Source organism: Sinocyclocheilus rhinocerous, unplaced genomic scaffold (genome assembly GCF_001515625.1).
Source record: "Sinocyclocheilus rhinocerous isolate Xijiao unplaced genomic scaffold, SAMN03320098_v1.1 scaffold631, whole genome shotgun sequence".
Lineage (NCBI taxonomy): Eukaryota > Metazoa > Chordata > Actinopteri > Cypriniformes > Cyprinidae > Sinocyclocheilus > Sinocyclocheilus rhinocerous.
The window spans coordinates 942,494-956,089 of record NW_015656501.1 but is presented as its reverse complement, the minus strand read 5'-3'; the positions used below and the strand labels follow the sequence as shown (position 1 = coordinate 956,089).

The window sequence follows — 13,596 nt, the reverse complement described above, 5'->3', positions numbered from 1 at the left end:
TTAAACCGCATAAAGACATTTCATTACACCAAATACACAAAATAATGTTCTTTTTAGCAACATCATATCACCCTTTAATTAAACAGAGCTGAGTGGTCACTCTCTCACTGACAGGTAATCTGTTCATTTCGATTTGAATGTGACTGAAAGTTGAGATGTGCAAATGGGTAAGTTGTTTACTTAGTAATTAGTCCAATAAATTACCAAGCCTGACCCTTTCAGGCTGATTTGTGGGACAGCTATAAACATGACAGGTGAGTGTTAGTCATGAGGAAACCTTAAAAGATTTTTTGACTCTTTAACCTCCCGGCCTTCTCAGTCACTCATAGACATTGGGATGAGAATATCTGTCTATTATATATATATATATATATATATATATATATTAGCAAAACGAATGTCAAATAACATAAATAAATGACAAAAATCAGCAAACAATGTGGAACCAATTAAATAAGAAACGAATGTTTAAAAAAACTTCCAAAATCACCTTAGATAAACGGCAAAAGTCATTTAAATCAACCTGTTTGATAAACCCGCACCCCCAGTAATTAACAGAACACCCGACCCGTTATCCGACAGCAACACTTAATTTAATTTCGTACTCGACCCGTTTGACATAAAAACCGCGACCCGAACTGCATTAAATCTCATACATGAGGTAGACAAAACTCATTTATTTTATCATCGTGTAAACAATATAACTGCATACATTGTGTGAACAATCTATTTTGAACAATTTGTGCTATACAGATACTTGGATGTCTAAAAGGCCTAGATTAAAAGAAGGCTAAAATTTTTATTCAAATCGTGAATAGATTAAATACAGAAAGTGAGCAAAGAGCACTCCCTTTAATATAATCACTATAGCTGCTGTCAATCAGTGGCAGTTTGATTGGCTACAATGCTCAGTGCTGCAAATCACGCTGTAATTAAAAGCCATTAATGGTCTTCATATAGAGCGTAAACACAAGCACGGGACAATTTGAAAGCAGCTGCCTGTCAGAGTATATTGGATTGAGTCGAAATAGTCTTGTCTATTGGACCCGCAACCCACCCGTGACTGTCACCCATCTGACTCGCACCCGACACAAAAGTATTATTACACCCGTTACATCAGATATTAGCGGTTCACCTGTCGGGTACCTGCCCGCATGCTGGACTCTGGCCTGAGGTTTAACTAGGGCGACGTTAAAGTCTCAAAGCATAACCAGAGGAGTACCATCCTCAGGGAAAGAGCAGCACATCTAACTCCTCCAAGAATTTACCTAGCGGTCCTGGGGGTCGATGAACAACTACAAAATTGATTTTAAGAGGGTGGGTGATAGTAATTGAATGAGATTTAAAGGAGCTGTTGATAACCAGAGATGGTAAAGGATAAAATTTCCAATCGTTAGAAATAAGCAGACCAGTACCTCCACCTCTTCCAGTCAGATCAGGGTGTGGGAAAAAGAGAAATTATTGGAGAGGGCTGTTGGTGTAGCAGTGTCTTCTGGTTTGATCCAGGTCTCTGTCAGGGCCCTGAGGTTGAGCTCATGGATGTAATGAAATAATAGATGTAATGAAATCTGCTTTGTTTACAGCAGACTGGCAATTCCAGAGACCAATAGGAAAAGAAAGTAGTGTATTAGCAGACATAGGCAAAATGCGCAGGTTGTCAGGATTATACTGCCTACAGTGTGTGATGTGTGGTTTGCGAGTGTTAGTAATAGTAAGGATATGGAAACACATAGTAAATATCGGTCATAAAAACTGGAAGAGAAGTGAAACAAGTTGTAGGAAAGAGAACGAATAAAAAGCGATACTTATGTCCCTTGTCGGCATCCTGCTTGGTGGAGTCGCTGGTCTTTACACGAGGGCTGCCGTGGTATAACCTTTTTATACCTCTCTGACAAACTAGGTGTTGTTCACTGACAAGTTGCGCAAAACCACGATCATATATGAACGTGGTTTTGCGCAGCTTGTCTGTGAACAACGGCTCTGTGTAGTAAATGCTGCTTCATGTGAAAGCACGCACGTGATGGAGATTTACCGCTGATTACAGAAGCGGCTTTACTGACAAGATGCGCATTAAATATCGCATGCGATTTATCGTGCAGCCCTATGACAAACTGTAATTAAACTCAGCTGAACACGCTTTACTGTTTAACACAACAAAGGGCCAAGCAAGCACACAAAACTGACAAGGTACATGATACAACATGATACCAAATGCGACTTCAGCACATCTCAACACAGTAAACAAAACAAGCATTTTCTAGCTATGACAACTGTGCTAAAAACTAATGAGACAATAAATACACTTACATGCTGCTTTCAACTTCTGCTGATTTACGGCTTCTCTCAAAGAGTATTTCTTTACACTGTTCAAGTCTTTTTGCAGGAACACGCTTTACTGTTTAACAGAACAAAGGGCCAAGCAAGTGCACGAAACAGAAAAGGTATGCAATACAGCACAAGACCAAACGTGACTTCAGCACGTCTCGACACAGAGATTTGTGCCTGGAACAGACAGCAGATAATTTAGAAGTGTCCTTCATATGTGCTAATCAGCCATTATTGCTGTTGACGTTTACACACCCTTCCTTAATCCTTCCTTTCTCCATCCATCCATCTGATCCCAATTAGCCACAGCTCATAAAATAGGTATGAAAAAAGTTATTTGATGTCATACACCGATCGGTCTGCATAGCCCCACATCAAGTCGAACACAACTACTAGTTTATGCCAACACCCAGAGATGTGGCTCACATGTGAGGCTGTAATGTGTAAGTGTCCGACCCCCATAGATGTTAAGGCTACGTTTACACTAGTGTGTTTTCATTTTAAAACGGCGTTTTAAAATGAAAACTTTCCTCATCCATACTGACATTTCCACTGTGTTTCAGAAAAGATCTCTGTCCACACTACATGACTCAAAACCATCGAATGTTTGTAATAACTTTCGATTGCTAGGGTGGGGGGCGGACCTCGGAACGTACCAAGAGTACCGCGTATCGTGGGTGGTGTATCGCGGTTTTTTGGTTTGGTTTGAAAATCATTACACCTCTAATATATCTACATCATGCATTTTTATTTAAATTATTCAGCTTAAAATGATCAACTTAAATATTTGTTGGTAGTGGAAACTTATAACTACCTAAGTCAGTCAACTTGAAAAGTAGCACGATGCTTTGCAATCATATCTAAATCTCCCACATTAATCTTGCACAAAAACATAATTTAGCATTTACTCTCCCTTTCAAGTGCTTGGGAAATAGAAACCCAAGCCTATTTTCAGTTAAATTAAGTTTGTCTGAATTAAAAGAAAAGTTAATTAAACTCAAAACACTGAAACAATTCAGATCACTTTCTTTAAAAAAAGAAAGTTCTAAATATTCATAAAAGTTAATTTGATTGAACTAAATTTGTTTAATATAAGCCCTACTCAAACCAGTGAATTATTTTTAGCATTAGCGTTTACAGTGTATGCAGTATATTTATCATTTATAAATATGTCATTTACCCTTTTAAACTATATAACCCAGCCCTAATATAAATATTCATTACATAATCTGAAATGTAGCGACATAAGATACTTGAAAAATATTTGATAAAATACTTTAATACTAAGATGCATGAGATAGCACTTGACTCACATACTGTGAAGTGTCCACTGGTGCCACATCCACAGCATTAGTGAAGTTATTCATAAGCACAGCATCAAATTCCTGCAGCCTGGCACTAGTGTGTACCACGTGATCCTTCACAAAGATGCTGACAGCACGCAGCATGAAGGAAACAAACAGGTGCATGTGAATGTAGTTCCTGGTGCAGTGGAGACGCCTGAAAACACACAGAAATACATATGAGGCTTGTTAGGCAGAAAATGGAAAAGATTGTAGACCTCAGAAATAATATGCATTCTGGGAAATTAAGACAAAGTAGGTTTACTAAGTAATGTGCTTAGGTTGTTTCTACATAATGCTAAAATTCTGCTACTGTATATTAAAGACAAGATTTATATACATCCTTTGTAGCTTGTAATCACTACTAACTGGAAACCACTTAATGTTATGGTGTACTGTATTTTTATTTAGTGTACCCATCCAATTTTAATCTGTTCTCTATATTGTGTATCATTTTCACAGGGGACACAGACAGAATGAATGCAATATTAATACACTCAGTGACCATCTGTTCACAAAAATCCCCAAAGTCTGACGTGGCATGTTATAAAGGCTTTCTACATTTAGTACCCTTTAAATATTACTTTAGTAAATGAGGAATTACAGTTTTCATATATCTCTGGGTATTTCTGATCATAAGTGTCAGAAAGAGCACTACGTGTTGAGAGCGGGCTTGACTCCTGTATTTCAACACAACAAAAACTGCCACTTTCAAAATTTCGCCTCAGGAAAAAAATGCATTGATAGGTGTATTTCAGCAACAGTTGCTGTGTTCAATCCACTGCATCAGACACTTCAAAGTGCACAAGAATACTCACATATTCTACTGTACACAGCAGCTTGGATGTGATTGCTTTGTCATAATTTATTTAGCTCAAATGTATTTTGCTTTGCTACATCTCACATGTCAAAAGTTTAAACAACTTTCTCACCTCGTCTAGTTTTCATTTACAATATCTCATAGCTGCTGTTTTGAAAGTTACATCCGAAAACCTGATATTTATCTGAAGCCAAGCAAGAAAAGCCCTTATTATTGTAAACAGTGGTGTTCTGAATTGAGGAGGCTTTTTTTTTTTTAAATAAATGTAAATTCATGTCCCAGTCACATTTTCTTGGTTAAATAAACATTACTTACACTATACCAGAATAAAAATCTATTTTGTATTTTTACATTAACAATGTAATTAATAGGCTATTCTATTTATTAAAACCAACTATAAATCTCATCAGTTTATTGTTTTTTAGCATTTTACATTTACTCCAAAATAAAAACTCAAGGTAGTACTAGTAACAATTTAAACAATATATTTTATTTAAACAATTTATTTTAAAGTTGAAAGATTGCACTGGAAATGGAAACATAAAATCCTGAGAGAGATAACAATTGACAAAAATAATAATCTACAGTATGTATAAATACATGTCAGCATGCATATAAACAATCAAACTAAAACAAAAGAAAGAGAAAAAAAACTGTATTTCCCAGACTGCACTCGTCTTTCTCTCTAAAGTGCTATACGACCCTGTATGTAGCTGCCAGTAAGCAATGTTCAGAATTGTTTTGCAATGTTACATTGCTTCCCACAGCTCACCTGCAGTGCAATTAATATTGACATTTTGTAACATTCATTTTTAAATGCACACATTTTAAAAACTGAGCCACTCTCCAAATTTTCAATCAAGTTCTTAAAGGTCCCATGACATGCCTATACCAGAATAAAAATCTATTTTGTATTTTTACATTAACAATGTAATTAATAGGCTATTCTATTTATTAAAACCAACTATAAATCTCATCAGTTTATTGTTTTTTAGCATTTTACATTTACTCCAAAATAAAAACTCAAGGTAGTACTAGTAACAATTTAAACAATATATTTTATTTAAACAATTTATTTTAAAGTTGAAAGATTGCACTGGAAATGGAAACATAAAATCCTGAGAGAGATAACAATTGACAAAAATAATAATCTACAGTATGTATAAATACATGTCAGCATGCATATAAACAATCAAACTAAAACAAAAGAAAGAGAAAAAAAACTGTATTTCCCAGACTGCACTCGTCTTTCTCTCTAAAGTGCTATACGACCCTGTATGTAGCTGCCAGTAAGCAATGTTCAGAATTGTATTGCAATGTTACATTGCTTCCCACAGCTCACCTGCAGTGCAATTAATATTGACATTTTGTAACATTCATTTTTAAATGCACACATTTTAAAAACTGAGTCACTCTCCAAATTTTCAATCAAGTTCTTAATGTTTTTTCAGTTGTCTATTTTCAATGGAAATTGAGAAAATGTGAGAAGGCATTTTCTTTACTGTGTGAATAGTATTGGCACGTCGCAGCTAACGGCACATTCCCCTAAACTGAAGACACGTCCGTTGTGCTGCTAATGAAGCACGGAGTACAAAGAGAGAAAATAATATTAGACTTTAATCCACAAAAACTATTTAAAGCATAAGTTAAACTCTTTTTTTTTTTTTTGCAGTTTATGAGATGAAGTGCATCAAACACACACATACACACTTTACTCAGTTACTCACCTGAAGTATCCAATAATAAAGATGGCCACTAGAAGAGAGCTGAAGGAAAATGCATAGCCTACTGTGTACATGATGTGCAGTCGTTCAAAAAAGACCTGCTGTGGGGACAAAGAGTTGGTGCGTCAAGCCACCTAGAAAGTTATCTCGGTCCATTAATGACGAATGACTGTAATGAAGCTTACTCTCTTTTTGTTGGGTTCTGGGGATTTGATGCATTCAGTGTAGTTGACCCAGGTCTTGTTTGAGCTCTCTGCAAGCACCCAGGAACCATTAGAGTCACACCTCCTGTAAGCGTGTTCTGGAAGATTGACAAAGACTTACTGAACACAGCCAGTATGGAACAGTACACATTATGCAACAATACAAATGTAAAACTGTAGTAAATGTTAGTTTATGTTACATGCATAATCTTTCTTTCTATGTTAATCAATCAAATAATGAGTCAAGAACGATTAAATATTACAAATAAATAATTTCCAGTTCTTTTTTTATCACACTAAAAATTGAAGTTAAAATCAAGAAAGTTGCACTGTGAGTATTCCACATATCCAGATAATTCACATATGCACATAGTATACAAACTGCACACTTCAGAAATAGTATGGGTAATATTATAATTTCCAACAGAAGAGATTGGTTCTCATTCACTAATAATAGACAGCTTTGAGGTTAGACGAGGTATTGAATTTAACACGGATAAAAATGAAGCTTTAAGGGACAGACTTACAGTATTTACAATGGTACACACTTTATAAAGGTCCTAGATCATGTAATTTTCATTACTTTCAAAACTGCTTTATGGACTTTTTGTCTACTTTTTTGTCTTTTTTTTTTTTTTGGAAAGACATTTCGCCAGCTGAACAATTAGTATGTGCACTGTACCTCTATCTCTCACAGCCTTGTTCAATGTGGTCAAAAATTAAACATGGTGCTACACTGACTAAGGTAAAGAGGCCCTAAGAGGCCATGGATTATTATTTTTCTTTCTTGTTTTCTCCTTGTCACGACTTAAATTTCTCATGATCTTGACATAATAAAAGTTGTTTTCTCGTTGTCAAGACTTACATTTCTCATGTTCTCACCATAATAAAAGTTTTCTCATTATCCTGACTTAATTTCTCTTGATCTTGACCTAATACAATTTTCAAATTATGTGTGGTTTTGTTGTTGTTCATTCATTTTTTAAATTCAAATTAACAAATATTCCATTGGAGCTAACAATGATGCATGTTAACAACTGGAAGAAAAAAAACAAAAGTTGATGAGACACGGAGAGAGAACAAATGTTTCAAACCTGCATGGTTGAAGTCATAGATGTATCTGGGACAGGGGGTCTTGGTCAGAGTTCCAGGGAAGCCTTGTGGCCAACATATCAGACCATCCCACTCTGGGACACACACACCAACTAAGAGCAGAACAGTTTCAGGGCAGAGATGTCAATTCACCAATGGACAAGTTCAGATATGACACGTGAAATCACCCAGTCTTGTAGCATAACATGACAGACATGTAGACATGAGTCTAGCACATTTTCATTCCTTCCTGATCTTTAAAGTAAATCCTGCAGCAAGATAAATATAAAATAAGCTACAGTAAAAGCCCAGTAGGAAACCGTCATACATCCTTCCCATCTCCAAATGAATCATTTATGGTTTTCTTTGGATAAAATCAGCTAAAAGATCACTCATAGTATCATCTGAACACCTATGGGGCATGTTTTCTATTTTGTGCATGGATACTGGATTATATCCATCTGGCATGGCCTAATATGAGTGCCCAGAGGCTCACACTGCCACATCATGCAGAGGCAGCAAGTGTGCTTGTGCAATAAATTATGTGTTTAATTAAATTATGAACACTGAACTTGATCAATGCACTTATCATTTTGTGCTAAAACAACTGAACAATGTATAACTGTAACAATGACTAATGATTGATTGAAATAAAACAATGCTTAAGAAAAATGATGCAATAAATGTCAAACAGTTAAAGATGTTCAATATATCAGCAGTGGTTTCAACAGAGTCAGTCCAGCAGCCACAGATTTTTGACAACATCAGACCACAGAAGCAATGAAGCTTGAAAACAATAGACCATCAAGTGCTTTCAAACTGTCCATTTGGAATGATTCAGAGAAAGTCTTGAGCTGTTCTAATGCTACTTACAGTTAACATGAAACAGTAATTTGTTATCCATTTTCAAGTGAAGCAGGAAACAAGAAGACAATGAAGGATGGGGCTTGATTTCATCCATCAGGAACAATGATGCAAAATCGTGAAAACAACTGAAATGCAGCAGGCATCTGCTTTTGAGAAGACTTTGTGAATGGAATGTGGAGGCTGAAGGTTCAACCATAAGAACATCTTGACATGCCAACAAGCCTGGTTCAGATATCACACAACCTCCTGATCGCAGGAACAAGCAATGTTACTACAATCCTCGGTTCTTTTCAAATTTGCATATTTCCACATTTTTAGGGTTCTTACAATTTAATAGTGCAGTCACATTAGTGAAATTTCAGTAAAATATTATGGGCAAATAAAGGTCGATTGTGTATTGTCAATAGTGTAGCAATGTATAAAACACTGCTCACACAGAAGTCACTTTCAAACCAAGCAGGTTTCTGTTTGCCAATTTGTTAAATTCATGTGACCAGCCCTCATTTTTTACCCTCACACAAAATTCCTGATTGTGTGGATTTCTATTAAAATGACAAAAAAAATTTGACCGTGAAAATTTAAATATGACCGCACATTAAGCTAACATAATTTAATGACGAGATGACAGCATACTCCTAGTTTAATGTTTAATTGTAAAATAATGTTTAGCACATCCACTAAAAATGCATAAATTAAAAGATCAATTTTGATATTTTAAGCAAAAATATCAGATTTTTCTTGTGATATCTCATGTGGCCTAGGTGATGTCAGCTGAAAGATACCAAGTCTTTAGAAAATATATACAGTATGTATTAAGAGAGTATTTAGATTTTCATTTTGATTTTACGTTGACTTATGTTGGCAAAAATAAGTTCAGATACCAAAATAACACATGTACAATATAAAATTCGCAATTATGCTAAAAATTTCTCCTAGTGCAAATTGGCTCTAATGAATCTGGATTTGTTGTCACATGCCAGTTTAAAAACTAAATATGTTTTGCAATGTAGATACCAGTCATTGCACCCATGTCCTCTGCACATAATTTCCTTGTACAGAACACAATTATTTTTATCTTCCTGAATTACACATAACCTATGATGTTAAGAAAAAAGAGAGGTGGGAGTAAGCCAAATTAATATTTTTGAGTTGCTAAGTCACTACTAATAAAACAGCAAAGAAGGCCATTTTACATTGAGTCATCTCCAACAGAGCTTGTGTATTTTCCCCCTTCACATGTTCTGCCTAATCACCTGTGACAAGTTTATAATGAAACTAAATGAATTAACAAACTGTGCAGTGCCTAACCAAGAGCTGTGCCTAACAAAGGTCTTGAAGGAGTCTCATTAGCTGTCCGTCTCAGTTTATTTCATTTATGTCTGCAAGCCTTATTTATGTGCGTGACCGACTCATTCAAGCTTTATAGAAAACATGTTTTTGCAGAGGTGATGATGGTCATACTTTTGGTAAATATGTTACTATTTCTAGGTGAACTTTAGGTGGTGCACAACAACAACATGGCTGAAGTGGAGAACTGAAAAGGCCACTTAATTAAAAGCTGTGTGAAAGAAACGTTCAGTGGAAACGGTCTCTACCTGCAGGGTCGTCTGTGGAGACCTTCTGTAGACACTGCAGCTTTGCATCCAGCAGCATCTGCACCTGTTCTTCAGCTGTAATCTCACCATCTTCACCTGCCTGTCCAAAACAAAGGGCTCATTTTATTTCTTCATTGTGTATCTTCTGAAGTCATCAGATAGCTTTATTGGGGATATCATTAGCAAATGTCATTTTAATTTCCAAGCTTAGCCCATCAAGACACATTTGGGATCAATCAATGGAAACACAACTGATTCACAAATCAGATTTTAAGTCTCACTCAAAATTATCATAATGTGCTTTAATTGTATGGAAAAGAACAGATCTGAGATTTTCTGCTAAAGAAAACCTTCCTTATGTGTTCCACAGAAAAAAGAAAGTCATACAGTTTGGAGCAACATGAGGGTGAGAAAATAATGACAGATTTTTCAAAAACAGTCCATAAAAATAGTCTCATTTCAAAAGGAGAGTGCATTATATAAAACTGAGTGTGTGTTGGTGTGGTTATCAAAGGGTTGGTGGTGACTTTCTCTCTCCGTCTCATTTCTGGTTGCTTATTGAAAAAGGTTGAACTTCTAAATACCCTGAGGAAATGAAAGAAATTAAAAGATTCACTCTCTGTAATGATGAAAGAAAGGTTTTCAGTTAATGTAAAAGAGTATCAAAAGGGTATTGGAGCTGTCATTTCTGCTTGATATTCTGCCTCAGTTAAAGTAATTTTCTCAGTTATGAGTTATAAGTGAGTTATAAGTCTTTGTTATAAATTTAACATCGTGCAGGGCGATATTAAAATGCTGCTAGAACAACAAAAAAATTAAGAAATATAACAAGAATTAAAGCTGACTGGAAATGCATCCATTAATGCCTTACCTTTGTATTTTCTACATTAAATAAATGTGGAATGGACCTTGGCCAAGTTAGATGACATATTTAATTTAACATGCATGAAAGTGTGGCTGTGGGAGATTGGGTTTACTGTCATATGCCGTAGGTCACATCTAATTTCATAATCCAAGTTCCCCCCAGCACCCCCACCCCCATTAGACTTTCTATGATTAGATAAGATTAGATTTTTATTACATTAGATTTTTTGGGGGGGAAATATATTTAAAATTTTTGTCTGGTTTATATATTCTTAAGTGCAGTTTACTGCTGAAAACCAAACTCTGACATTTGTGACTTTCTAGAGTAAAGCTGGTTAACAAATCAGTTCATCTTTCACATTTTCATTAGTCCTGAATTTGCTCTTTCCATTGTGTGGTTTAATTGAGAGTGCAAGAATGTTCTGAATGAATGACTGATTAGAGACCTTCACATCTTTATGAAGAAGCTCCCTGCGTAGACTTCCAATTACTACAACCTTCCAGTTACTAGGGAATTGATGCATACAGCCTTGTAGCACAGAAACTGAAAAAAAACATGAACTGTATTTACACACATTACAATTGTATGCCCTTTTTACACTAAGTTGTAACCACAAGCAATGGCGAACATTACTGTGCAGCTGGTGATATCAACACGCCACAAGCAAAATGTATTACTCAGAGATGCCCGTAAGATAACACTTCGTCAAACTATTTAATAAAATAAAAAAATCCATATTTCCACATAATAGAAAGCCATTTCTAAAATATCTCGTACTCCACTTCCTTCATATTATCCACTGCTACTGCTTCTGCTGAAAATAAAGGTTACAAAAATGGGTTTTCGCAGCAATGCCATAAAAGAACCATTTTTGGCTCTCCAAAGAACGTTTATTTTTTTTAAGTGTAAAGCAGCTTCACAAAGTTTTCAAGTGGACTGTCTGGTGGTTCTTCTGCAGTATACAATTTAATAATAGTCATGCAGCTCCCTTGACATCATCAAGCAACACTGTGAGACTGCTGACAGTGTTCCAGTCAGTTGGGCAGAGATGCTTGTGCATTTCAAATACCTAAAGAGATTCCAAACGTATCTAAACAATCAATATGTGATTAAACCTCAGAATGAAAAATATTCTGAGATTGATCGGTTATAATAAAGGTCCTCCAATTTGGCATAGGTAGATTATATGTCTGGAAGTGATTACATTACCGAAAAGGGTAGCTCACAATTGTATTAATTTAATATAAAACCCTGTTTGTACTATGCATACATGTGATGGAAATAAACCATACAACTATCATTCAAATGAAATTTGAGAAATAAGCTTCCAACATCTTGTTGCTAGGACATCAAGTTTATTTTTGAATCTTAGTATTTGCATGATTATTGCTGTTCATCTCTAAAGCAATGCATCTGACATTCTCATTACTGTTGATCAAAGAAAATCAGGAGAAAAGCATGTTCACTGTAAAAAAGTGTAAATGTGCACTTTAAGGCACTACTTTTACTGGTCTGACCCTTAATATGGCTTTGGTGAAACCTGTTGAACTCCGCGTGATTCAGTCTTATTTGAAAGGTATTTCTATAATAAATAAACAAAATATTTGTCTTGAAAAAACCCACTTACATCAATGGTTCTCAACCAGGGGGCCTCGGCAAACTTCCAGAGGGGGCCAGAGGATGACTTAAAGCATTTAAATTATTATTGTAATATATTCAAAATAATTTAAGCCAAACTCTACTCTAAATTAAAATGCTAAAAAAAACACAAAATGTAAAATGCAATCAATGTAAATAAGCAGATTTACAATATAAACAGCAGAAATACCTGAAATATTGTCATATTTGCTGACGATATAAAATTATGGTATATCTTGTATATTGCGACACTGTTAAATTTTAAACTTATAAAGACAGTAAGCCAGTGTCCCTCATGTCTTGGCAATTCAGCACCGAACACAATGAACATAGTGCCCAATCAGAGTTGTTTTACTTAGTCAGTGGAGCATCCACTCAATATGCTCAAAACGCCGGAGTTTTGTTCAACACTCATCACTGACTGTTCTACACACTTGTGAGGAGAAACAATAATGTACAGTATGTGGAAAATAATGTGTTTTTTGAACCTTAAACCGCATAAACACATTTCATTACACCAAATACACAAAATAATGTTCTTTTTAGCAGCATCATATGACCCCTTTAAGTCTATGCATTAAAGAGGAAATCGGATGAAATTTTCACTTTTTTAGCTTTTCTTGCATTTAGTTAGGTTCCTGGATTGTCTGCCAGCTCAGAAAAGCTGAAAAGCTGAAAAACACGCAGCCAGTTTGTTATGCGCTGTCTGAGTCTGAAACTGTGTCATCCAGCAAGCTGTTTCAATTTGCAGCCGGTTTGTACGTAGATAGCTAGCTTGAATAAGACCACCTCCAAGCCATGTATGGAGTCCAAGGCAGCAATTTATGCATCTTTTGTCGACACGCCCCACGGAAGAGAGGGCTGGGGTGAGCAGTAGTAGTAGCAGTAGTCTTGCCACACATATGTAATTTGCAATGGGTTTCTTTGTTCTTCATGTGTTTCTTTGTTCGTCAAATAACTTGCTTTGTTGTTGCAACAACAACAACAACACACACACACATATACATATATATATATATATATATATATATATATGTATATGTGTGTGTGTGTTGTTGTTGTTGTTGCAACAACAAAGCAAGTTATTTGACGAACAAAGAAACACATGAAGAACAAAGAAACCA

General features: G+C 35.6%; 1 protein-coding gene across 1 annotated transcript in view; it reads right to left on the bottom strand.

Annotated features, from left to right (window-relative positions):
- LOC107720142 (parathyroid hormone 2 receptor-like) overlaps positions 1 to 13,596 on the bottom strand; it is a gene marked incomplete at its 3' end in the record, with an annotated part of 22,119 nt that overhangs the window by 5,596 nt on the left and 2,927 nt on the right. The window contains exons 2-6 of the mRNA XM_016527771.1: positions 9,970 to 10,069; positions 7,510 to 7,620; positions 6,398 to 6,513; positions 6,216 to 6,313; positions 3,639 to 3,825 (exon numbers count right to left, since the gene is read on the bottom strand). Coding sequence (XP_016383257.1) covers positions 3,639 to 3,825; positions 6,216 to 6,313; positions 6,398 to 6,513; positions 7,510 to 7,620; positions 9,970 to 10,069 — 612 coding nt within the window. The remainder of the gene's footprint in view (positions 1 to 3,638; positions 3,826 to 6,215; positions 6,314 to 6,397; positions 6,514 to 7,509; positions 7,621 to 9,969; positions 10,070 to 13,596) is intronic.